This window comes from Eptatretus burgeri, chromosome 8, assembly GCF_056783735.1.
Source record: "Eptatretus burgeri isolate ZD-2024b chromosome 8, Ebu_testis_v1, whole genome shotgun sequence".
Classification (NCBI taxonomy): domain Eukaryota; kingdom Metazoa; phylum Chordata; class Myxini; order Myxiniformes; family Myxinidae; genus Eptatretus; species Eptatretus burgeri.
Window position 1 is genome coordinate 67083885 of NC_140968.1, and position 25690 is coordinate 67109574.

At 40.7% G+C, this 25690-nt stretch overlaps 1 protein-coding gene across 4 annotated transcripts in view; it reads right to left on the reverse strand.

Annotated features, from left to right (window-relative positions):
* LOC147021943 (uncharacterized) overlaps positions 1 to 25690 on the reverse strand; it is a 250567-nt gene that overhangs the window by 189948 nt on the left and 34929 nt on the right. For all 4 annotated transcript variants that reach the window (XR_015061001.1, XM_085892407.1, XM_085892408.1 and 1 more), the window contains one exon: positions 13109 to 13236. Coding sequence is in view for 3 of the 4 variants with exons in the window: in XM_085892407.1 (XP_085748533.1) it covers positions 13109 to 13236 (128 nt within the window). In the remaining variant the exon portion in view is untranslated. The remainder of the gene's footprint in view (positions 1 to 13108; positions 13237 to 25690) is intronic.

Consider the following 25690-nt stretch of genomic DNA (forward strand, 5'->3'; position numbering starts at 1 on the left):
GAATCCGACCACGCCCAAAATCAATAGGGTTCTTCCTTTTCAGGTGGTACATGTGTGACCCAAATTTCAAGTCGATATGGCGAACAGTTTATGAGTTATCACACTCACAGCTATAAATGTTGACGCCCAGCCAGCCGGACAGACGGACGACCTGGGTGACAACAATATCCCCCTTCCGCCACGCGGCGGGGGATAAAAACTAATCAGTGAAAGATGTGACAACTTTTTACAACAAATCAGTGAAAGATGTGACAACTTTTAAAAATAACTTCCAGAAAGATGTGACAACTTTTAAAAACAACTTTGTTAAAGCTGTGATGACATTTAAGAATAACTTCATGAAAGATGTGACAATTTTTCACAACAAATCAGTGAAAGATGACAACTTTAAAAAAAAAAACTTTGTTAAAGCTGTGATGACTTTTAAGAATAACTTCATGAAAGATGTGACAACTTTTAAAAATAACTTCCTAAAAGTGTGCCAACTTTTAAATATACCATCAGAGATGGGGAATCCCCTGCCATTGAATGAAAAAGGTCATACATATTCCAGATAATGAGGGAGGTGAAATGGAAACAAGACACCATTTGGTCATCATCTCGAAGAACTTCCCCAAGGGTGAGGAACATAGGAACCAAAAATAATTGAAATCAGATAAGCGGTTTTCCATTGATTACAAAAACATTTTTTTTAAGATGGCCGCCCCAGTCGGCCATCCTGAATCCGGCCACACCCAAAATCAATAGGGTTCTTCCTTTTCAGGTGGTAGATGTGTGATTCAAATTTCAAATCGATATGGCGAAAAAGACATTTTTTTCAAGATGGCCACCCCAGTTGGCCATCTTGGATCCGGCCATGCCCAAATTCAATAGGGTTCTTCCTTTTCAGGTGGCACATGTGTGACCAAAATTTCAAATCGATATGGCGAACAGTTTACGAGTTATCACACTCACAGCTATAAATGTTGAAGCCCGGACGGACGGACGGACGGACAGCCGGACGACCTGGGTGACAACAATATCCCCCTTCCGCCATGCGGCGGGGGCTAAAAACTAATCAATGAAAGATATGACAACTTCTAAAAAATAAAATAACTTCGTGAAAGATGTGAGAACTTTAAAAAACAAATCAGAGAAAGATGTGACAACTTTTAAAAACAACTTTGTGAAAGAAGTGACAGCGTTTAAAGACAACTTTCAAAAATGACGTAAAATATGTGACAACTTTTAAAAACAACTCTGTGAAAGAAACAAGTTTGACAACTTTTAAAAACAACTTTGTGAGATGTGACAACTTTTAAAAAACAACTTCATGAAAGATGTGACAACCTATAAAAATAACTTCATGAAAGATGTTACAACTTTTAAATATCCCCATCAGAGATGGGGAATCCCCTGCCACTGAAACATTTTTTTTCAAGATGGCCGTCCCAGTCGGCCATCTTGGATCCGGCCACGCCCAAAATCAATAGGGTTCTTCCTTTTCAGGTGGTACATGTGTAACCCAAATTTCAAATCGATATGGCGAGCAGTTTATGAGTATATCGCACTCACAAGTATAAATGTTGACGCCCAGCCAACCGGACGGACGAGCTGGTTGACAACAATATCCCCCTTCCGCCACGCGGTGGGGGATAAAAACTAATCAGTGAAAGATGTGACAACTTTTTACAACAAATCAGTGAAAGATGTGACAACTTTTAAAAATAACTCCCAGAAAGATGTGACAACTTTTAAAAACAACTTTGTTAAAGCTGTGATGACATTTAAGAATAACTTCATGAAAGATGTGACAATTTTTCACAACAAATCAGTGAAAGATGACAACTTTTAAAAATAACTTCCTGAAAGATGGGACAACTTTTAAAAATAACTTCATGAAAGATGTGAGAACTTTAAAAAATAAATCAGAGAAAGATGTGACAACTTTTAAAAACAACTTTGTGAAAGATGTGACAGCGTTTAAAGACAACTTTCAAAAATGTCGTAAAAGATGTGACAACTTTTAAAAAGAAGTCTGTGAAAGAAACAAGTTTGACAACTTTTAAAAAGAACTTTGTGAGATGTCACTTTTCAAGAACAACTTCATGAAAGATGTGAGAACCTAGAAAAAATAACTTCTTGAAAGATGTTGCAACTTTTAAAAACTAATCAGTGAAAGATGTGTCAACTTTTTACAACAAATCAGTGAAAGCTGTGACAACTCTTAAAAATAACTTCATGAAAGATGACAACTTTTAAAAACAAATCAGTGAAAGATGTGACAATTTTTTAAAATAACTGCCTGAAAGATGTGACAACTTTTAAAAACAACTTTGTCAAATCTGTGACAATTTTTAAAAACAACTTCGTGAAAGATATGACAACCTATAAAAACAAATCAGTGAAAGATGTGACAACTTTTAAAAACTAATAATTGAAAGATATGACAACTTTTAAAAATAACTTTATGAAAGATGTGAGAACTTTAAAAAATAAACCAGAGAAAGATGTGACAACTTTTAAAAACAACTTTGTGAAAGATGTGACAGCGTTTAAAGACAACTTTCAAAAATGTCGTAAAAGATGTGACAACTTTTAAAAAGAAGTCTGTGAAAGAAACAAGTTTGACAACTTTTAAAAACAACTTTGTGAGATGTCACAACTTTTCAAGAACAACTTCATGAAAGATGTGACAACCTAGAAAAAATAACTTCTTGAAAGATGTTGCAACTTTTAAAAACTAATCAGTGAAAGATGTGTCAACTTTTTACAACAAATCAGTGAAAGCTGTGACAACTCTTAAAAATAACTTCATGAAAGATGACAACTTTTAAAAACAAATCAGTGAAGGATGTGACAACTTTTAAAAATAACTTCCTGAAAGATATGACAACATTTAAAAACAACTTTGTAAAAGCTGTGATGACTTTAAACAATAACTTCCTTAAAGATGTGACAGCGTTTAAAGACAACTTTCAAAAATGTCGTAAAATGTGACAACTTTGAAAAAGAACACTGCGAAAGAAACAAGTTTGACAACTTTTAAAAACAACTTTGTGAGATGTGACAACTTTAGAAAAACAACTTCATGAAAGATGCGACAACCTTTAAAAATAACTTCTTGAAAGATGTGACAACCTAAAAAATAAGTTCATGAAAGATGTTACAACTTAAAAAAAAATAATCAGGAAAAGATATGACAACTTTTTACACCAAATCAGTGAAAGATGTGACAATTTTTAAAAATAACTGCCTGAAAGATGTGACAACTTTTAAAAACAACTTTGTTAAAGCTGTGACAACTTTTAAAAACAATTTCGTGAAAGATATGACAACCTATAAAAATAACTTCATGAAAGATGTGACAACTTTTAAAAACAAATCATTGAAAGATGTGACAACTTTTAAAAATAACTTCCAAAAAGATGTGCCAACTTTTAAAAACTAATCATTGAAAGATACGACAACTTTTAAAAATAACTTCGTGAAAGATGTGAGAACTTTAAAAACAAATCAGAGAAAGATGTGACAACTTTTAAAAACAACTTTGTGAAAGCTGTGACAACTCTTAAAAATAACTTCATGAAAGATGACAACTTATAAAAACAAATCAGTGAAATATGTGACAACTTTTAAAAATAACTTCGTGAAAGATATGACAACATTTAAAAACAACTTTGTTAAAGCTGTGATGACTTTAAAGAATAACTTCCTTTAAGATGTGTCAGCGTTTAAAGACAACTTTCAAAAATGTCGTAAAATGTGACAACTTTGAAAAAGAACTCTGTGAAAGAAACAAGTTTGACAACTTTTAAAAACAACTTTGTAAAATATGTGGCAGCATTTAAAGACAACTTCATGAAAGATGCGACAACCTATAAAAATAACTTCTTCAAAGATGTTACGACTTTTAAAAACTAATCAGTGAAAGATGTGACAACTTTTTACAACAAATCAGTGAAAGATGACAACTTTTTAAAATAACTTTGTGAAAGAAACAAATTTGACAACTTTTAAAAAGAACTTTGTTAAAGCTGTGACAACTTTTAAAAAGAACTTTGTTAAAGCTGTGACAACTTTTAAAAATAACTTCCTGAAAGATGTGACAACTTTTAAAAACAACTTTGTGAAAGATGTGACAGCGTTTAAAGACAACTTTCAAAAATGTCGTAAAAGATGACAACTTTTAAAAACAACTCTGTGAAAGAAACAATTTTGACAACTTTTAAAAACAACTTCATGAAAGATGAGACAACCAATAAAAATAACTTCTAGAAAGATGTTACAACTTTTAAAAACTAATTAGTGAAAGATGTGACAACTTTTAAAAACCACTTTGAGATGTGACAACTTTTTAAAAACAACTTCATGAAAGATGTGACAACCTATAAAAATAACTTCATGAAAGATGTTACAACTTTTAAAAACTAATCAGTGAAAGGTGACAACTTTTTACAACAAATGAGTGAAAGATGTGACAACTTTTAAAAATAACTACCTGAAAGATGACAACTTTTAAAAATAACTTTGTTAAAGCTGTGACAACTTTTAAAAACAACTTCGTGAAAGATATGACAACCTAAAAAAATAACTTCATGAAATATGTGACAACTTTTAAAAATTACTTCCTGAAAGATGTGATGATTTTTAAGAATAACTTAGTGAAAGATGTGACAACATTTTTTACAACAAATCAGTGAAAGATGTGACGATAATCATTGAAAGATATGACAACTTTTAAAAATAACTTCGTGAAAGATGTGACAGCGTTTCAAGACAACTTTCAAAAATGTCGTAAAAGATGTGACAACTTTTAAAAACAACTTTGTGAGATGACAACTTTTTAAAAACAACTTCATGAAAGATGTGGCAACCTATAAGGATAACTTCATGAAAGATGTTTCAACTTTTAAAAACTAATCAGTGAAAGATGTGACAACTTTTTACAACACATCAGTGAAAGATGACAACTTTTAAAAATAACTGTCTGAAAGATGACAACTTTAAAAACAACTGTTAAAGGTGTGACAACTTTTAAAAACAACTTTGTGAAAGATATGACAACCGATAAAAATAACTTCATGAAAGATGTGACAGCTTTTAAAAACAAATCAGTGAAAGATGTGACAACTTTTTAAAATAACTTCATGAAAGGTGTAAGAACTTACACAAACAAATCAGTGAACGGTGACAATTTTTTAAAGCAACGTCATGAAAGATGTGACAACGTTTAAACACAAATCAGTGAAATATGTGACAACTTTTAAAAATTACTTCCTGAAAGATGTGATGATTTTTAAGAATAACTTCGTGAAAGATGTGACAACATTTTTTACAACAAATAAGTGAAAGATGTGACGATAATCATTGAAAGATATGACAACTTTTAAAAATAACTTCGTGAAAGATGTGACAGCGTTTAAAGACAACTTTCAAAAATGTCGTAAAAGATGTGACAACTTTTAAAAACAACTTTGTGAGATGACAACTTTTTAAAAACAACTTCAGGAAAGATGTGACAACCTATAAAAATAACTTCATGAAAGATGTTTCAACTTTTAAAAACTAATCAGTGAAAGATGTGACAACTTTTTACAACACATCAGTGAAAGATGACAACTTTTAAAAATAACTGCCTGAAAGATGACAACTTTTAAAAACAACTTTGTTAAAGCTGTGACAACTTTTAAAAACAACTTCATGAAAGATATGACAACGTATAAAAATAACTTCATGAAAGATGTGACAGCTTTTAGAAACAAATCAGTGAAAGATGACAACTTTTTAAAATAATTTCGTGAAAGGTGTAAGAACTTACAAAAACAAATCAGTGAACGGTGACAATTTTTTAAAGCAACGTCATGAAAGATGTGACAACTTTTAAACACAAATCAGTGAAACATGTGACAACTTTTAAAAATTACTTCCTGAAAGATGTGATGATTTTTAAGAATAACTTCGTGAAAGATGTGACAACATTTTTTACAACAAATCAGTGAAAGATGTGACGATAATCATTGAAAGATATGACAACTTTTAAAAATAACTTCGTGAAAGATGTGACAGCGTTTAAAGACAACTTTCAAAAATGTCGTAAAAGATGTGACAACTTTTAAAAACAACTTTGTGAGATGACAACTTTTTAAAAACAACTTCATGAAAGATGTGACAACCTATAAAAAATAACTTCATGAAAGATGTGACAACCTATAAAAAATAACTTCATGAAAGATGTTTCAACTTTTAAAAACTAATCAGTGAAGGATGTGACAACTTTTTACAACACATCAGTGAAAGATGACAACTTTTAAAAATAACTGCCTGAAAGATGACAACTTTTAAAAACAACTTTGTTAAAGCTGTGACAACTTTTAAAAACAACTTCATGAAAGATATGACAACGTATAAAAATAACTTCATGAAAGATGTGACAGCTTTTAGAAACAAATCAGTGAAAGATGACAACTTTTTAAAATAATTTCGTGAAAGGTGTAAGAACTTACAAAAACAAATCAGTGAACGGTGACAATTTTTTAAAGCAACGTCATGAAAGATGTGACAACTTATATAAACAACTTCATGAAAGATGTGACAACTTTTAAAAACAAATCAGTGAAAGGTGTGACAACTCTTAAAAACAAATTAGTGAAAGATGCAACAACTTTTAAGAACAACTTCTTGAAAGCTGCAGCAGCTTTTAAAAATGTCGTGAAAGTTGTGACAACTTTTAAAAACAACTTCATGAAAGATGTGCTTCCCCAAATTGTACAGATGCTCTCCTGTGAATTCCAGTTGGTTTGATGTTCCCCTTCACAAGGAATGCAATGCTACACCTCTGTTCCACATCACTCATGATCATGTCCCCCACCATCTTTGTTTTACGCAAAATGCTTCTATCAGAATTATGTCATTTCTGACAAACATAACTTGATAAAGGAAAACAATTTAATTGCACAATATTTAAGGATTGAACGTTTATTTTTATGTGTTGCACAATAACAAAGAAACTCCATGCAACTTTGTTCCAGATCCAGTGTTTTATTGTGGCCTAATCATACTGTTAAAAATGGTGTTGCTCACCGTTCAGATCATTTGCACTCCAAATCTATGTCCTAGCTTCAATAATTTCCCTGTTATACAAATCTTGATCGAAGGAAAAGTATTTGTGAGAAAAAATAATTTTTGAATGCACAAATCATGATTGCAACAAAGCCCTTTTCCTGAATGTCCTCTTTCAGTTTTTAGATCCTCGTGGAGGATCTCTCAGTCTTTCTCACGTTGTTGTTCTTCATCTTCTTCTTGTGGACTTTTTTGTTTCATAGCCTACAGTTTTCATCGAAACTTCCTGAAACTTGGCATACATATGTAAAAATACCCTGCGCAGACAGTAACCATCTCAGATTTTGAAAATTCCTCTAGAAAAAAAGCTATGACGTCAAAATACCTCCGCTAATGGAAATCGCCTAAAAAAATTATCTCTGAAACTAGGCAAGCTTTTTGAATTCTGTTTGCGGGAATCGAACAGGGCATTAGCATTAGCATAGATGAATTACCGCACATATGATACATCCCTATGACATCATATCAATTTTTATGATATTCCTATTTTTTGACATTTTTTGTTTCACAACCCAGAGTTTTCATCGGATCTTCGTGAAACTTGCCATGTACAGTATATGCAGAAAGCCCACGTGCAGGCAGTTACTATCTCCGATTTTGGAAATTCTTCCTAGAAAAAAAGTTGACGTCATAATATCGCGGCTAATGGAAATCGCCGATACCATTATCTCCGAAACTAGGCAAGCTGTTTGAATTTTGTTTGCGGGAATCAAGCTGGGCATTAGCACAAATAATTTATCACAAACCTGAAACATCACAATGACATCATATTCGTTTTTATGAAGTCATCATTAAGAGGACGAGGATCTTAGCTCATTTGAGCTTGTTAATGAGATTTTCTAAGGAAGGATGCTTTGAGTTTTCCATCTGAAAGCATTAATGAGTATATCTATTTACTACATAAGGTGGAGGATGGAATGAATGGGGGGGGGTGGTTCTGGGGGTGTTGGGGAGGTGGTGAATGTAAGAATCACAGTTGTCGAGATAATCACAAGGTCAACACAGGAGGAGGCCATCAGGCTCGACAAGCCTGTGGAATCCTGCTGACTCTCATATACTCCTCTATTTCCACTGCTTTTAGGGACCTATCAAATTCCAGTCTAAAACTATCCAGTCTCTGCTACTACCACCTTTCAAGGAAGAGCATTTTTATGCATTAACCACACTCTCGGAGAAAAACCCCTGCCTCAACGTCATCCTAAATCTCATCTTCTTCTTTACACTCAAACTGTGGCCCCTGGTGCTATCACTGTCAACAGGCTTGCCAGCCTGTCAAGGTTAAAAAAAATCTTGTCTTGCTTGTGCCATACAGAAGGCCAAAGACACGGCAGTGAGCACGTCAGAGCGAGCCGACCCGTAAAGGGTGGGGTTTGAAGCCTGCCTTGGGCCCCGAAAGCCCAAGGGTTTCTGGTGCTCTCTGGTGCATTCTCAGCTGTTTTGAGGAACTATATATTTTACAATACTGATCCAGTCCGTTTTTTACCTCGAAAATGTTTTAATACTGGCAGATGGTATATGAAATATTCCATGTATAAAAATCTGTTCCAAAGATCATGGTGTTTCTCACATTTATTGACCAGAAAATGATTTTCATCCCGCCTTAGCCCTTATAATAAATGTGATAAGATGTATGTTGTCTTTGTAAGACGAAGGTTAACTGTATTATATAGTTAACCTTGAACACTCGATCTGGCTCAACAAAGAAACAATGAAATTCAGTTTGGTGTTTTTATGGACGTATTAATGATGTCAAGCTTTCTGGTTATATCGAAGAAAAACAAGAATATTGTGAAACGACGATAAATTATATTTGATATACTTCTCGTAAATTATATTTATTGTCAGCAGAGGCCAGATTAGATCTGTGACTTGCTACAGGTACCATGTAAACCTGTACTAAACTGTTTTATGGTCGGGTTGTCTCTGCGACTTGCGACAGGTACCATGTAAACCTATACTAAGCTGTTTTATGGTCGGGTTGTCAGCAACTAAACAGTCTTCACTACCAAGCTTTCTGGTGAGGAGGGTGTTTGATATGGATACCCAGCAGGATTAAAGACAAAACCTGTTAAAAGGCGGAGGAGCTCCTTGTGAGCCAACGATCATCCATAACCTGGTGCCCAACTGTGTCTGCAGACATCCTCTTGCAGTTGGTTTAACATTTTTGAGGAGGTTAGTGGCAGATTAGCACTCTAGCCAACACAAAAAACCTGAACACTCCTGTGCAGTGGGAACACTCGTGGGAATACCTCCTGTGCAGCTGCCCTTCGCAGGACAACTTACCGGATGACGGGATTGGGACAGAGCCTTCGGGACCCCCGTTCTTTGATGATAGGAGGAAAAGCACGGGGTAATTCCTTCCTGGGTCAGAATGCAGTAGTGTATGTCGGGGTGGTGCTGAGGTGTCATTCAGCAGACGGCAGTCTCCTCGGCTTAACTGGAGGAGGTGCCTTTGGGTGGGCACCTGGAATGTCCTATCTCTAAGAAAGGATGATCACCTGTCTCTGCTATCATCTGAGCTCCAGAGTTTGAACATTGGTATTGCAGCACTCGCTATGGTTTGGATATCCATGGTGAGTGGTTACACCTATTTCTGGTCTGGTCACTCTGATGGTTACCACACCCAAGGAGTTGCTGTACTTGTGTCCAATAAGCTGACTCCCACAATAATTGAGGTAACACTGGTCAACGAACGTGTTATCATTTCCATGGTCTCTGCATATGCTCTGACTGAGGAAAGTGATCTCACTGTGAAACATGCATTCTACGCTATGCTCGAGATGGTGGCTGATCAGTGTTCCAGACGAGATACTCTTATCGTCTTGGGGGATTTCAATGCATCGACTGGCACTGATAAAGATGAGACCAACATGATGAGACATGTGTTGGTCCCCATGGGTCTGGAACTGTGAACCAGAAAAGCACTAAGTTACTTGACTGTGCAAGAAGTCGTGGACTTATGGTAGCTGGTTCATGGTTTCAGCACCCACAACCTCATTGCTGGACTTCGTATTTGAATGCTGGTGGTGTGACAAAAGATATTGACCATGTGCTCGTTGATGGTCACTGCAGGATGATTCAGTTCCTGAATACCGACCACAGACTTGTTGAAGCAACTCTGAAGTTGCACCTTAAATCAAGGAGAATGGTACCATCCCAGCCGAGGCTGGATGTTGGCAAGCTCAAGGACGAGAGGATAGCTGAGGAGTTTGCGAACAGGCTGAGTGGGGATTTGGGGGATCTGGGTGCTTTGGGAAATCCTGAAGAGTTGTGAAATTCCTTCAAGACCACCATCCTTGATGATGCTGGTGGATGTCTTGAAACCCACCATCAGGTGAAGAGGAACTTTTTTCCCCAAAGGACACTGGATACCATTGACCAGAGATGGGGGGGGGCAGGCTTTATGGAAGAGTTGAGCTGTACACGGAGTTGAGACATAAAACTGCACACACACTGAGGGTGGACAAGGAGGCTTATGTGCGAGGGATCTGTGAAGGGGTAGAGCATTACCGGTGGTCAAGTGATTCTTGTTCTGCTTACAGAGGAATTCCTTCATTGCCTTCCTCCAAGACTGTCCCACAGTATTCTGCAGTTCGAGCAGAGGAGTTAGACTCTTTCACAGATGTGTACTGCAGTTAGACTCCTTTACAAAGGATTCTGAAGTGAAAGCCTGCTGAGCTGGTTACTTTGAGCAGCTGTACCAGGCTGACCCACCAGCTGTTGAGTTGAATGTCTGGGGTGTAACTATCCTCATTGTTGGCCCTCCAATCAACTGTGAACTACCTTCGTTTGTGGAAACACAGGCTCTGGTGAACCAGTTGAAAGGGGGTAATCTGTGGCATTCGTGCTGAACTGAACTTCTCAAGGCTCGTGGAAATGCTGTACTCATGTCGTTGTATGCATTTCTGTGCTGCGTTTGGAGCACAGGTGTCATCCCAACTGACTGTAAGAGGTGCCTTGTTGTCCTTCTCTGGAAAGGGAAGAGTGATGAGCAGGACTGCAACAGCTACCGAGGGGTGATGCTGCTCTTATTGCTGGGCGAGGTCTTTGCTCAGATAATTATTGATCGGGTTCACCACCATCTGCTTGAGAACGAGCACTCGGAGCCGTCGGGCTTTACACCAAAGAGGTCAATGATTGACCGACCATATCCTTGCTCTTCGGGTCCTCACCAAACACAGATGAGAGTTTCGACAAGAGCTGCTCACAGCTTATGTTGATCAACAAATTGTTTGATTCAGTGAATCGGGATGCCATCTGGAGGATTCTCAGTCTTCGTGGGGTGCCACCAAAACTGATCAATGTGATTTCTGCACTATACTCTAGTACCAAGAGTGCCCTGAGTTGTGGTGGTTCCATCTCCGACTTATTTCCAGTTATTACTGGAGTTCGTCAGGGGTGTGTACTGGCACCCACACTTTCAGCACTTACATGGACTGGATTCTGGGGAGGATGTGTGAGAGATTACGCTGTGGTGCATCGTTTAGGAATGTCAAGATCTCTGACCTTGATTTCGCTGATGACGCAGTCATCTTTGCAGAGACACTGGATTATCCTTGTGGAGGCCCTCGAGGTGCTGAATGAGGATTCAGAGCCACTGGGATTATGCATGTTTGTGGACGTTAAAGAATTTGGATGAAAAGTAAAAGTAACAATAAAGGTATGAAATGCATATTTCAACAATACAAGCAGAGTACCTCTGGGTGGGTAGAGTGTGCACATGACTTGCTGAAAAAGTATAGTCTGTATATTGCAAGAAGACTCTTTTGATGTTTGTGTGGTGTGTGACTAAAGGGTGTACAGGTCCTAACGATCTCAGAGTTAAAGGAGTCCAAAGGGTATGAATGGTCAGAAAGGGTCTTAAGAGTTCTAAAAGTCTCAAGGGTCGAAAATGTTTAAAGAGTTTTAAAAAGTCGAAGGGGTCTAAGCAGTCTAAAGGGTCAAAGGTTTAAAAGGTACACTCCAATATGAATAGTACATAATTAATAGATGAAGTCACGGTCGACGAACGTTGAAACAGTACGTGTTTAAGTAAGTTGTGTAACTTTTTCCACCGACAGACGTGAATGGCTTTTTATAGTAAAGCTATAGACTATGACTTCTGAGTGAGTATACATGACAGGGGTATGCCTCTGAACATTTCATTGGTTGAAGTATCGTTTTGAATCGGACTACGGCAGCGATTTATGTGAACAGAATGAAGCACTTCTCTTAAATCGCTTGCACCATTTGCAGAGCGACAAGGTGAGTGGCTTGCAAAGCAGTTATTACGAAACGGCTGGCTTAGCAAGCGATAGTAAGCCGCTTGCTAACGGAACACCCCATACCTTGAAAGCTTGCTCCTCTTGCCAAGCGGCTTGCAAAGCAGTTGATGCGGAACGGCTGGCTTGACAAGCGAGAGTAAGCTGTTTGCTAACGGAACACACCCCAGACCTTGATAGCTTGCTCCTCTTGCCAAGCGGCTTGCAAAGCGGTTGATACTTAACGGCTGGCTTGACAAGCGAGAGTAAGCCACTTGGTAGCGGAACACACCCCAGACCTGGAAAGCTTGCTCCTCTTGCCAAGCAGCTTGCAAAGCGGTTGATACAGACCGGCTGGCTTGACAAGCAATAGTAAGCAGTTTGCTTATGGAACACACCGCTGATTATATAACTCCACATCATATCCATTCTGTGAAACTGTTCCTCCTCCTCCTCATCCTCCTCCTCCTCTTCATCGTACTCCTCCTCCTACCCCTCCCCCTCCTCCTCCTCCTCAAACTGTGTCTCTTCTTCTGCCCCTTCCTCATACACTATCGCTTTTACCCAGACCGCATCAGGAATATTATGCTTCTCAACGTGATGGTCTACAAATTCCTCTTGCAGATATTATCTATGTGTGCAGGTGTAAACTGAAGCAAATCGACGTACTTTGCACAGAAAAATTATACCGAGTCAAATATATTCCAACGTTTCAGAACTGAACAATCTTGCATGGTTGGAGACATTATGGTATTCTCAAAATCCACCTTTGTGATATAATCTGGAGTGCCGGCAACAGCTTGCAGACTCTTCGCAAAAGACACCGTGGGATCTTGAATGACAGAAGGGACCACCAGTTCAACGTTCATCCGAGAGATGGCACACGCATCAATGTCTGAGAAACACCAAGGATCCCAGGATGACAGTTGATAACTAGGCCGAGATTCGAACCCAGGCTAGACGGCTCAAAGGCCAGTACTCAGTTCAAATGCAAAACACATTGTTGCATATGGATCTGTGCATAGTATTGCTGCTGATGCAGTGCCCCTTTATAAGTTAAAACCCGAAAACATGTCCCCCGCTTCACGTCCATCCGAGCGACGATGCACTCTTTCATGCAATACCCTTCTGGCTTATAGTCGTGCCAAAAAAATCGAGTCCACACTCGACAGTGCAATAGTAAATAATAGTGCCACCTTCGCACCATTCTCTCAGACTTTAAGTATGTACATCAGTAAAATATATATTAACACATAATTGTACATGTATCAATACGATAAATGGATGGAGTACGTTGATCTACCAGTGAAGAATACTTTTTCATGGCTTGCTTTCATTGCTGTATATACGGCTGCGTTGACCTCAGCAAATGCTGAATGGCGTCCTCCCCTGCTGACAAAACTTGGTCTTACAATTATGTGGTAGTACAAAATCCACCTTTGGCTGAGTTTGCTTTCTCCCCACTCCTCATGCTCGCAAGGATCGGTCAAAATTTTTTTTTTTTAAGTTTTGAGCATGCTTAAAAATATTTGGGCGGTTCCCCGGGGTTATATCGTGAATTGTCATGATGAAGGCCGGTCAGTAAGCCCGTGACCATACTACCTGTCTTTGGTGCTGAGCTTCAGGAAGATTAAATGTGGCCAAAGCAGCCTCGTGGCAAGGATTACGCTGGTTGGTTTGTCATTGTCTTCCCAGCAATAGTCAGGACAGAAACCATTTTTTTCTCGCAGGCAGGATGCCCGGCTTATCGTAGCTTTTACATGCAAGTTTAAAGATGGTTATTGTTTCGTTACAATAGTTGTAAAAAGAATATGTGGAAATACGAGTTTACGTCGGTCACCGACGATTTTTTTCTCTGCAAGACTGACGCTTATGGGAGAGCAAGGTGATGAGGGTTGAAATGATGGAATGGCAATGGGGAAACTCTTGGACTCAATAAGCTGGGGAATTATTAACAAACAGGAAAAAGAGAATGAAGAGGAGGAAAGGAAACACTACAATCTGCAAGGAAGAGGGTTGCGTTTGGAAAGGTTAATGGTGGGAATAAAGATCATGGGCCAGAATGGGATGTGATATGAGATGGTGGCGCATTGTCAGTTTGGAGCCTTGAAGGGAAGAGTGGGAAAACGAGCCAAATGCCTTTGTAATGCTTCAACATTCAGGATAAGGGAGGACCAAAAGAGTTGAGTTGTGCATCCATGATGGATTTCAAGAGTTTCATCAGGAGGTTTATTGGAAGAACATTTAAATCCTGGAGTTGTTGTGAAGATCAGCAGACAGAGAGCAGAGGGAGTTGGACCAGAGGAGAGGCGATAAAAAAAAAACACTGACCTACCTAACCTGTGAAAAAAGAGGTTACTGACCTGTCTGTGATATGACAGCAACGGACCTGATGCTTAGACCTCATTCCATGGGATTCCAAAAATGTTGAGAGCTTTTGATTCCATACAATTCATAATACTGGAGAGACAGACGCGATGCTATGGCTCCAGTACGTCGGGGGAAAGCACCTTTGAGCATTTGTATTTTTTATATACTGTTGGTCCCTGATATTTGCGGGGCATAACTTCCTGAAAAATGTTGCGAATGTCAAGGCATTATTTCAATGGCAAAAAGGGGGATTCCCTTTTTTGGAAGAGTTTGGAATTTGGAAACACCACAACCGGCAAGTAAGAGGGTTGGGTTAGGAAAGGTTAATAGTGGTAATAAGATGATGGGTCAGAATGGGGGATGATATGAGATGGTGATGCATTGTCAGTTTGGAGCTCTGAAGACAATGTTGGGGTTGCACAGCCTTTGTAAATATGTAGAAATACTATCTATCCTGGCGGGTCGTGATTAATAAGGGAAAATTAAAAATTCCATGAAAACCACGAATACGCCCGTGAAAAACCGCGAATACATGAAGCACCGGGGGCGAATGTAGAAGCAGGTCAGAAAAAACGCAAATACATGAAGCACCGGGGGCGAATGTAAAAGTAGGTCAGAAAAGCCACGAATACAACCGCGAAAAACCACGAATACATGAAGCACAAGGGGTGAATGTAGAAGCAGGTCAGAAAAACCGCGAAAACATGAAGCACAGGGGGTGAATGTAGAAGCAAGTCAGAAAAACCACGAATACGACTGCGAAAAACCGCGAATACATGAAGCACAGGGGGTGAATGCAGAAGCAGGTCAGAAAAATCGTGAATACGACCGCGAAAAACCACAAATACTTGAAGCACAGGGGGCCAATGCAGAAGCAGGTCAGAAAAACCCTGAATGCATGAAGCACAGGGCTGCGAATGTAGAAGTAGGTCAGAAAACCCACGAATATAACCATGAAAAACCGCAAATATGTGAAGCACAGGGGGCCAATGCAGAAGCAGGTCAGAAAAACTGCAAATACGCCAGTGAAAACCCGCAAATACACGAAGCACAGGGGGCCAATGCAGAAGTAGGACAGAAAAATTGCGAATGCGCCCATGAAAACCCGTGAATACATGAAGTACAGGGATGCGGATGTAGAAGTAGGCCAGAAAAACTATGAATATGACCACGAAAAACCGCGAATACGTGAAGCACAGGGGGGCGAATGTAGAAGCAGGTCAGAAAAACCATGAATACGCCCACAAAAAAACTTTGAATATGTGAAGCTCCAGGGGCGAATGTAGAAGCAGGTCTGAAAAACCGCGAATACGACTGCCAAAAACCGCGAATACATGAAACATAGGGGGCAAATGCAAAGGCAGGTCAGAAAAACCACGAATACGCGCAGCACAGGACCACGAATGTAGAAGCAGGCCAGAAAAATCGCGAATATGTGAAAAAAAAACAGCGTGAATACATAAATCATAGGACCTCAAATGTAGAAACAGGTCAGAAAAAAATCACACAAATGTGAAGGCAGGTCAGAAAAACCACAAATACGCACAGCACAGGACCACAAATGTAGAAGCAGGTCAGAAAAATCGTGAATACGCGCAGCACAGGACCACGAATGTAGAAGCAGGTCAGAAAAATCACACAAATGTAAAGGCAGGTCAGAAAAACCGTGAATACACTGAACAACAAATTTCAAAAATTTTTTTTTACTGGAGATGTGTAAAGTGATTAAGACTAATTTGGGTACGCTGATTTCAAAAATCATAACCGTTTTGCTGTATCACGTCAGGATTTTCAGGAACAGAAATATTCCCATTGCCTAGAAGTCAGGATTTCAATGAAATTTACATATGTCTTTAACATGTCTATTTCGTACAATTGTTGTTAACTTGTGTTATATTTCTTTCTTTCAGATAAAGATGAGTAGGCGTTCCTGTACCAATCATCCTGACAACTTCTGTTATGTCTGTGGTCGGTATACCAAAAAAGATCAACAGCGAAGTATATCTACAGCAGTGAAAATGAAGGCCGCCTACTTTCACTACTTCGGGTGTAAGGTGGGGGACCAAGAACAGAGCTGGGCACCACACATCTGCTGCCCAAGCTGTCACACAACCTTGACTCAGTGGTTGGTGGGCAAGCGCGCGAGCATGCCATTTGCGGTGCCCATGATATGGCGTGAGCCGCAGAATCATCATGATGATTGTTATTTCTGCTGCACAAGCATCGCCGGCTTCAACAAGAAGAATAAAGGTCACATCAAGTACGCTGACTGCGTCTCTGCTCGTAAACCTGTGCCTCATGATGACGAGAACCCCGTTCCAACACCTCCAGCTGATCAGAACATAGCTGTAAGCAGTGGTGAAGAGGATGGTGATGATGAACCTTTTGAACCCGACACTCAAGAATCACACCTTCTGAACCAAGGAGACTTAAATGATCTTGTAAGAGATCTCTCGCTGTCAAAGGCGAAGGCAGAGCTGCTTGGATCAAGGCTGCAGCAGTGGAATCTACTTGAACCTAACACCAAGATATCCTTGTTCAGAGCACGTCACAGAGACATGGCTGAGTTCTTTGAGATGGAAGACACGATGACATTCTGCAGTGACATCAACGGTCTGTTGAAAGAACTTGGGTGTGATCACGATCCTGCAGACTGGCGCCTCTTCATCGACTCGGGGAAGAACAGCTTGAAGGCTGTTTTGCTCCACAATGGCAACGAGAAACCATCAGTCCCACTGGCTCACGCGTTCGGCATGACAGAGACCTATGAGACTATGCGGCAGCTGCTTGATTCCATCAAGTACAATGACTTCAACTGGCACATCTGCGGAGACTTGAAAGTCGTGGCGCTGTTGTTAGGGCTGCAGTCAGGCTACACGAAATACATGTGCTTCCTTTGTCTCTGGGATAGCAGAGACGACAAGAATCACTGGACGAAGAAAGATTGGGAAGAGCGAAGAGAGCATGTACCTGGTCGACACAACGTGAAGCATGTCGCCCTTGTCGACCCAGCCAAGGTTTTCCTTCCACCACTCCACATAAAGCTCGGCTTGATGAAAAGTTTTGTACAGGCAATGGATCTGAATGGGCGTGGGTTTTTATACCTCAAGGAAAAGTTTGGCAACACCTTGTCGGAGGCCAAGATCAAGGCTGGTGTCTTTGTTGGACCGCAAATCCGACAGATTATGAAGGACGAAACTTTTCCGACAACTCTAAACCCCAAAGAGCTGGCAGCGTGGAGGAGCTTCAAAGCTGTGACGGACAACTTTTTGGGGAACGAGCGCGCGGACAACTATGAAGAAATAGTGCAACAGCTGCTGAAGTCCTTCAGGAAACTTGGCTCCAGGATGTCCCTGAAAATCCATTTCCTACACCAGCACCTGAACTTCTTCCCTGACAACTTGGGAGCAGTCTCGGACGAGCACGGCGAGCGATTCCACCAAGAGATTTCACTCATGGAGACGCGTTACCAAGGGCGGCACAACCCGAACATGATGGGCGATTTCTGCTGGTTCCTGCATCGTGAAACTGACACAGAGCAGCACAAACGCAAAGCCAAATGCCTAAAGCATTTTTAATTACATTCTAGTGGAGTTTTTCTGTAATTTCTATAATTTTGAAGCATTCATGATGAAATAAATGAATAAATGAATTTTTGTAAATTTCATTGAAATCCTGACTTCTAGGCAATGGGAATATTTCTGTTACTGAAAATCCTGACGTGATACAGCAAAACGGTTATGATTTTTGAAATCAGTGTACCCAAATTAGTCTAAATCACTTTACACATCTCCAGTAAAAATTTTTTGTTGTTCAGTGATATCAGCAGCACAGGATCACGAATGTAGAAGCAGGTCAGAAAAATCGCGAATATGTGAAAGAAAACAACATGAATACAGGAAACATAGGACCTCAAATGTAGAAACAGGTCAGAAAATCGCACAAATGTGAAGAAAACATGCATACGTGAAGCACACGACCTCAAATGTAGAAGCAGGTCAGAAAAACTGTGAAGATGTGAAAATAACAAAACACATGAATGCACAAAGCATCGGACCTCAAATGTAGAAGCAGGTCAGAAAAATCGCGAATATGTGAAAAATAATGTGAATATGCGAAGCATAGGGTCTCAAATGTAGAATTCAGGTATGGGAGCATGTGTTGGAGCAGCACATCACTGTGTCCACTTTCCACAGGTGGTACTCCAGGAGCCTCTGCCTGGCCATGCTGCAAACTGATCAACTGATGCTGATCCACCTGCTGCAACCATGAGGAACATGGTTGGGCCATTGGCCTCCTCCACTCACGAGGCTCCCTCGCTGAGAAAATCTGGTGAGCAGGATCAGCCTCAGGAAAACGAGCCAAATGTCCATACGGCCGCAGCTGATGCTCACGGACTATGCAGGTAACAAATCTCATTTGAGTCTCTCTCAGCAACCGCTCATTGGACACAAAGTCCAACCAGCGATAGTCAAGGATTCTCTGAAGAGACCTGGTACCAAAGGAATTAAGTCTCCATCTCAGATTCCTGGTCAGAGTCCAAGTCTTGCATCCATAGAGCAAGAATGGAAGCACCAAGGACCTGAAGACTCAGACTTTCGTCCTCCCGCACAGGTACCGGCAGCGCCACACCCCATGATGTAGTGGATCCATGACTCCCTAGGATCGACACAGACGTCTGTTGACCTCTGGCTCACAGCCAGCAAAGACATGAATATCACTGCCAAGGTAAGTCAATCTCTCCGTAACCTCAACATCCTCACCACAAACAGGTACAGACAGGATAGCAGCATCCAAGATGTCATTGAAAGCCTGGATCTTAGTTTTGACCCAGGAAATCCATAATCCCAGTGGCTTTGGCTCCTCATTCAGCACCTCGAGGGACCCAAAAACGATATCTCGAGTCTCTGCAAAGATGACTGCGTCATCTGTGAAATCAAGGTCAGAGACCTTGACATTGCCAAATGATGCACTGCAGCTTGATCTCTCCAACATCCTCCCAAGAATCCAGTCCATACAAGTGCTGAAAAGTGTGGGGCCAGTGCACACAAACTCCAGTAACAACTGGAAATAAGCAGGGATGGTATCACCACATCTTACATCACTCTCAGTTCCAGAGTATAGTTCAGACATCAGATTGATTAGTTTTGGTGGCACCCCTGGAAGACCAAGAATCCTCCAGAGGGCATCCCGATTCACTGAATCAAACACTTTGTGTCGAACAACATAAGCTGTGAGCAGCTCCTGTTGAAACTCTCGTCTGTGTTTGGTGAGGACTTAGTGCACGTACAGTTTTATGCCTCAGCTCCTTAAACAGCTCAGCTCTGACATTCAGCCTGGTCCTGCGACTCTGGTCAATGATATCAAATGTCGTTTGAGAGACAAAATTCTTCTTTACCCTATGGTGAGTTACAAGACATATACCGGCAACGTCAAGGACTGTGCTGTTGAAGGCACTCCACAACTCTTCAGGATCCCCCAAAGCACCCATACCCCCCAAATATCCACTCAGCCTGTTCGCAAACTCCTCAGTTACCCTCTCATCATTAAGCCTGCACACATCCAGCCGAGGCTGGGATGGTACCATTCTCATGGATTTAAGCTGCAACTTCAGAGTTGCGACAACAAGCCTGTGGTTAGTATTGAGGAACTGAGCACTTCGGTAGACACTGCAGTTCTGGATCATCCTCCAGCAACCATCAACAAGGACATGGTCAATCTCCTTTGCCGCATCACCAGCGTTGGAATACCAAGTCCAGCGAAGAGCTTGTGGGCGCTGAAACCATGAACCAGCTGCCCTAAGTCCATGACTTCTTGCAAAGTCAAGGAACTTGGTGCTATTCTGGTTCACAGTTCCAGACCCATGGGGACCAACACATGTCTCATAACCATCCCTATCAGTTCCAGTCGAGGCATTGAAATCCCCTAAGGCTGGAAGAGTAGCTCGCCTGGGGCACTGCTCAACAACAGACTGGAGCATGGCATAAAATGCGTCCTTCATGGTGAGATCACTCGCCTCAGTCGGAGCATATACAGAGACCAAGGAAATGACACCCAAGGAGTAACGAATCCTTAGTCTCATAATTCGCTCATTGATTGGTGTTACCTCAATTATCATTGGTGTCATCTCATTGGATACAACTACAGCAACTCCTTGGGCATGGTAACCATCAGAGCGACCAGACCAATTGTAGGTGTAACCACCCGCGATGATCCCGCCGCAATCTGGTCTCTGAGCCACAGAGAGTGCTGCAATACTGATATCCAAACGCTTGAGCTCAGATGATAACAGACAGGTGAATATCCTCTCTTTGGGAGAGGACATTCCAGGCACCCACCTGAAGGGACCACCTTTGGTTAACCGAAGGAGACCGCCATCTGGCGGATGACACCTCAGCACCACCCAGACACACACTACTACAATCTGACCCAGGAAGGTTACCCCGTGGTTTCCCTCCTCTCATAAAAGATTGTGGGTCCCGAAGGCTTTGCCCCAATCCCGTTATTTGGTGAGCTGCCCTGTGAAGTGAAGCCTGCTGGGTGTCCATATCATACACCCTCCTCACCAACAAACTTGGTGGGGGAGACCGTTTACTTGCCGACAACCCGACCATGGAACAGGTTAGTACAGGTTTACATGGTATCTGGAGCAAGTCACAGATCTCATCTGAACTGACCTGAACCTATATAAATGTAGAAGCCTGTAGCAGGTCAGAAAAAAAAAAAATCACTGACACAAATGCAGAAGCATGTCAGAAAAATCGCAAAAATGTGAAAAAAAAAAAACGTGAGTACACCAGGCATAGGACCTCAAATGTATAAGCAGGTCTGAAAAATCACGAAAATGTGAAAAAACGTCAATACATAAAGCACAGGACTGCACATGTCGAAGCAGGTCACATTTTATGAACCGCGAATGAGTTGGGTCAACGAATAGCGGAACCGTAAATGTTGGGGTCCGACAGTACATATTTACAGGAGAGTTTATTTATTATGAGTTTATTTGCAAGGGTATTTATTATTATTATTTTTGACAATCCAAATGTTATTTTGTGTGAATTTCCATTTGTCTGGAGCAGAGAGCAGTACTCCATTAAGCCACTGACAAAAGCCTTATTACCCCCGTGCGTGAAGTGAAAAGCAGGGTTGAAAATCATTCCAAACCGGAAACTTACTGTTTTTAAGGACTTCGTAAAGGACACAAAGAGCAGTCCCAAATAACTAAGTAACGTGTTCGATAAGGTGGTGTAAAAGGCGCTGCGTCGACGACGAGAAACTTCCAAAATTGTTATTTTTCTTCGACCTTCAAAATCTTCATTTTATTTCATTTGAAATATATACTTGAATGCTGTAGACTACAAATTGCCTTTTGGCACTTTCAAAAACCTTATGTTTAACAGTACTTGAACAAAATACTATGGCATTTTACATCATCTCAACCAATCAAATTTGCTGATCGCAGACTCCGCTAATGTCCTTTTTACTGAAGACTGCACGGGGTAAGATGTTCTATGAACTCTCGAGTTGACTTTGAGTCGTTCTGATTTTTCATTGAAAGACTTGGAATGATGTGGGATGCCTGATCTATGGCAATTGAGGCTCCCACTTTGTATCTGTGGGAAACTAACTCGGTGGGGGGAGATGGTTTGGACCACGTGTGATGCTGGTGTGCCAGTCCATTGGTATTCCATTTGATCTACATACAAAGGCCAAACAAAATAGACGAAAGCCCTCACACCAAATTTGTGCTGCAAAGAACACTTTATGACTATAGTATCCATTGCTTGTTTTTGTAAAGTGTATCCCACTGGGTTCACTGAACCTCACAAGGCCTCTGACAGTGAACACAGCATGGCAATGTCTTGGCAAGCCCTTGCTAAGTCGTTGTAGATAATGCTCGTCCAGTTGGATCTATTCATGGATCATGGAAGAGGACAACACCCAACCACAATGCTTGAAATGTCAGCTGCACCTCATTTCCCATTGCAGGGAACAAACTTTTACAAACTTTCAGTTCATAAAATCCATTGTTTATCTTATCCACTGACACAAGTCTTCATAGAGACAATTATCAATTGATTTTTTTTGTTTAATGGAGCTCTAATTCTCAGAGAAGCTTTTATGCATGTGTATGTATATGTGTTTATATACATATGTGTATGTGTATGTGTATGTGTATGTGTATGTGTATGTGTATGTGTATGTGTATGTGTATGTGTATGTGTATGTGTATGTGTATGTGTATGTGTATGTGTATGTGTATGTGTATGTGTATGTGTATGTGTATGTGTATGTGTATGTGTGTGTGTGTGTGTGTGTGTGTGTGTGTGTGTGTGTGTGTGTGTGTGTGTGTGTGTGTGTGTATACCTTTTAAAAGTGTACAAGGGAAGGAGGACTTTCCTACAATTGTATAAATAACTTTCCTATAAGCTGCAGATATTCTCCACCCATCAGCAATCGTGTCTACCCGCTCTCCCCCTCATCTTATGATTTTTGCCCACCCGTTTCTTATTTGACTCTCCCCGACTTGGCCACTCTATCCCCATTTCGCTGCTTCATCTCCATACGCTCTCCCTCATGTGGAGTCCATGAAAATGGTTGCTTCGTGCAGAGGGGTTGCGCTTTAAAAGGTGGTCCAGATTACTCCACCCTCACCATGGCTACATAAGAGGATGTGCATGTGTTGACATCAGCCAATCACTATTCAGCCATTCGTGGGAGTGGTTTCGGAGCTTATATATAGATGTACAAATACACGTATATCATGTGTACTGATAGAATTGCCTGGAGCCTTGACACTGTCACGAACTAGAACGACACTTGGTAGAACGGTATAGTTCCACCAGGCTGAATTGTTCACGTTTTGTACCCCACTTATAGGCAAGATCTGGATCCAGACTTGAACCAAAATCGAATCGGCTTGTTCTTGTCACCGACCCAACGAGCCTGGTGTTGGCTTAGTGGTTAGGGTGGTAGCTTGGGATCCTTGCTTAGTGGTTAGGGTGGTGGCTTGGCATCCTAGCTTAGCGGTTAGGGTTGTGGCTTGGGATCCTAGCTTAGCGGTTAGGGTGGTAGCTTGGCATCCTAGCTTAGCGATTAGGGTGGTGGCTTGGCATCCGAGCTTAGCAGTTAGGGTGGTGGCTTGGCATCCTAGCTTAGCGGTTAGGGTGGTGTCTTGCGATCCTATCTTAGCAGTTAGGGTGGTGGCTTGGGATCCCAGCTTAGCGGTTGGGGTGGTGGCTTGGGATCCTATCTTAGCGGTTAGGGTGGTGGCTTGACATCCTAGCTTAGCGGTTAGGGTGGTGGCTTGGCATCCTAGCTTAGTGGTTAGGGTGGTGGCTTGGGATCCCAGCCTCGCAGTTATGGTGGTGGCTTGGGATCATAGCTTCGCAGTTAGGGTGGTGGCTTGGGATCTTTGGGTCCTGAGTTCCAGCCCTGTCGCGATTGAATTAACACCAGTGGGTTGACTCAGCCTGCCATCCTTCTGAGGATGGTGAAATGAGCACCAGTATACTGGTAATAAGGGCACTGTATCAACAGCTGAGCTGTGCCCCCAACCAATGATGCAACTAGCAGCCAAAAAGGCTGCACACGAAGGAAACCTCCCCAACTCATCCACTTAGCTTTTTCATAACTCGTTCACAATGTTTTGAATTATCATGCAATATACCATTTTGGCCACATCTCTCAACGGTGAAGAATCACTTTAAAAAAATTTAAATTCTCGTACCCAGATTCAGATCCACACCAAAATCGAATCAGTTCGTCCTGGGCACACACCCAACCTGTCCAGCAAGTTTTGTCAGAATCCATTCATAACTTTTTGAGATATGCTGCTCACAGACAAACAAACAGACAGACAGGGGTGTAAGCTGCCATGTTGTTGTATGACAGTGGTGCAGGAGTGTAGGATGAGTTATGATTGCCTTAACTTGTGCTGGATTGGTTGAGGTTAAAATGTGTGATCTTGTTGTCTATAAACTTGCAGAGGAAAAGTATTAAACAATGAGCCAATGGGGTTGGTCGGTATCAGTCAGAGGGAGCTCGGCTAATTGTGGTTTTTAGCAAGGCGAGGCTCCCTAGAGATGGGAAATGTGTGTAGTGTGCAGCTCTTTACCTTCTCAGTTTTATTACTCGATATCCAACCCTACCCCTAAGGTCGCCGGTCCCCAGATTTTTCACCCAAAGTGTATCGGGTCATTGTCAGTTTATGGTGTATAAAGAATGTTTACAAGTATTTTCACCAAAACTTTGTATCTTGTTTACAAGGATATTAAATTATTCATATAATGCTATAAAAATAATACTCCGCTGATAAATATAATGGCCACAATGAACTTTCAAATGTGATAGAAATATGCACCAGAAGCCGCTCAAAATGAAGTTAAAAATAAAAAATAAAAAAAATGTAGTTTTATATTTAATTAAACACACCCAAATCGCATCGTTCATCAATAATACGTCCCAGGAGCCCTTTCCCAACATTTTGATACCATTTGCAATCTCATTTGATGTATGTTGACAAGTTTGTGCCCCGTTTTATCCACGAACTCTCAATTGAAGATTTTCACCAATTTTGCGACTGAATTGGCAACGAAACGCAGATGACAATATTCATTAAAAATTATTCAAATTTTGGGGACCCAATGAACTGATGGACTAGTTAGTTACCATATGGTACACAAAGGTGGGAATTCCAACGTCGATATTATTCTACATTGATGCTATGACTCAGATATTTCCACAAAATGACTCAATTTATGTATGTCCACACGATGTGAAAATAACTCACACGTATCGTGCTTGTTATTTTATAAATTGGTGCCAAGAAATCATATTGCAAGAAGTAAATAATACACAAACTCCTATTGGATTAAATATATATATATATATATATATATATATATATATATATATATATATATATATATATATATATATCTTCTTCTTCTTCTTCCTCTTTCGGCTGCTCCCGTTAG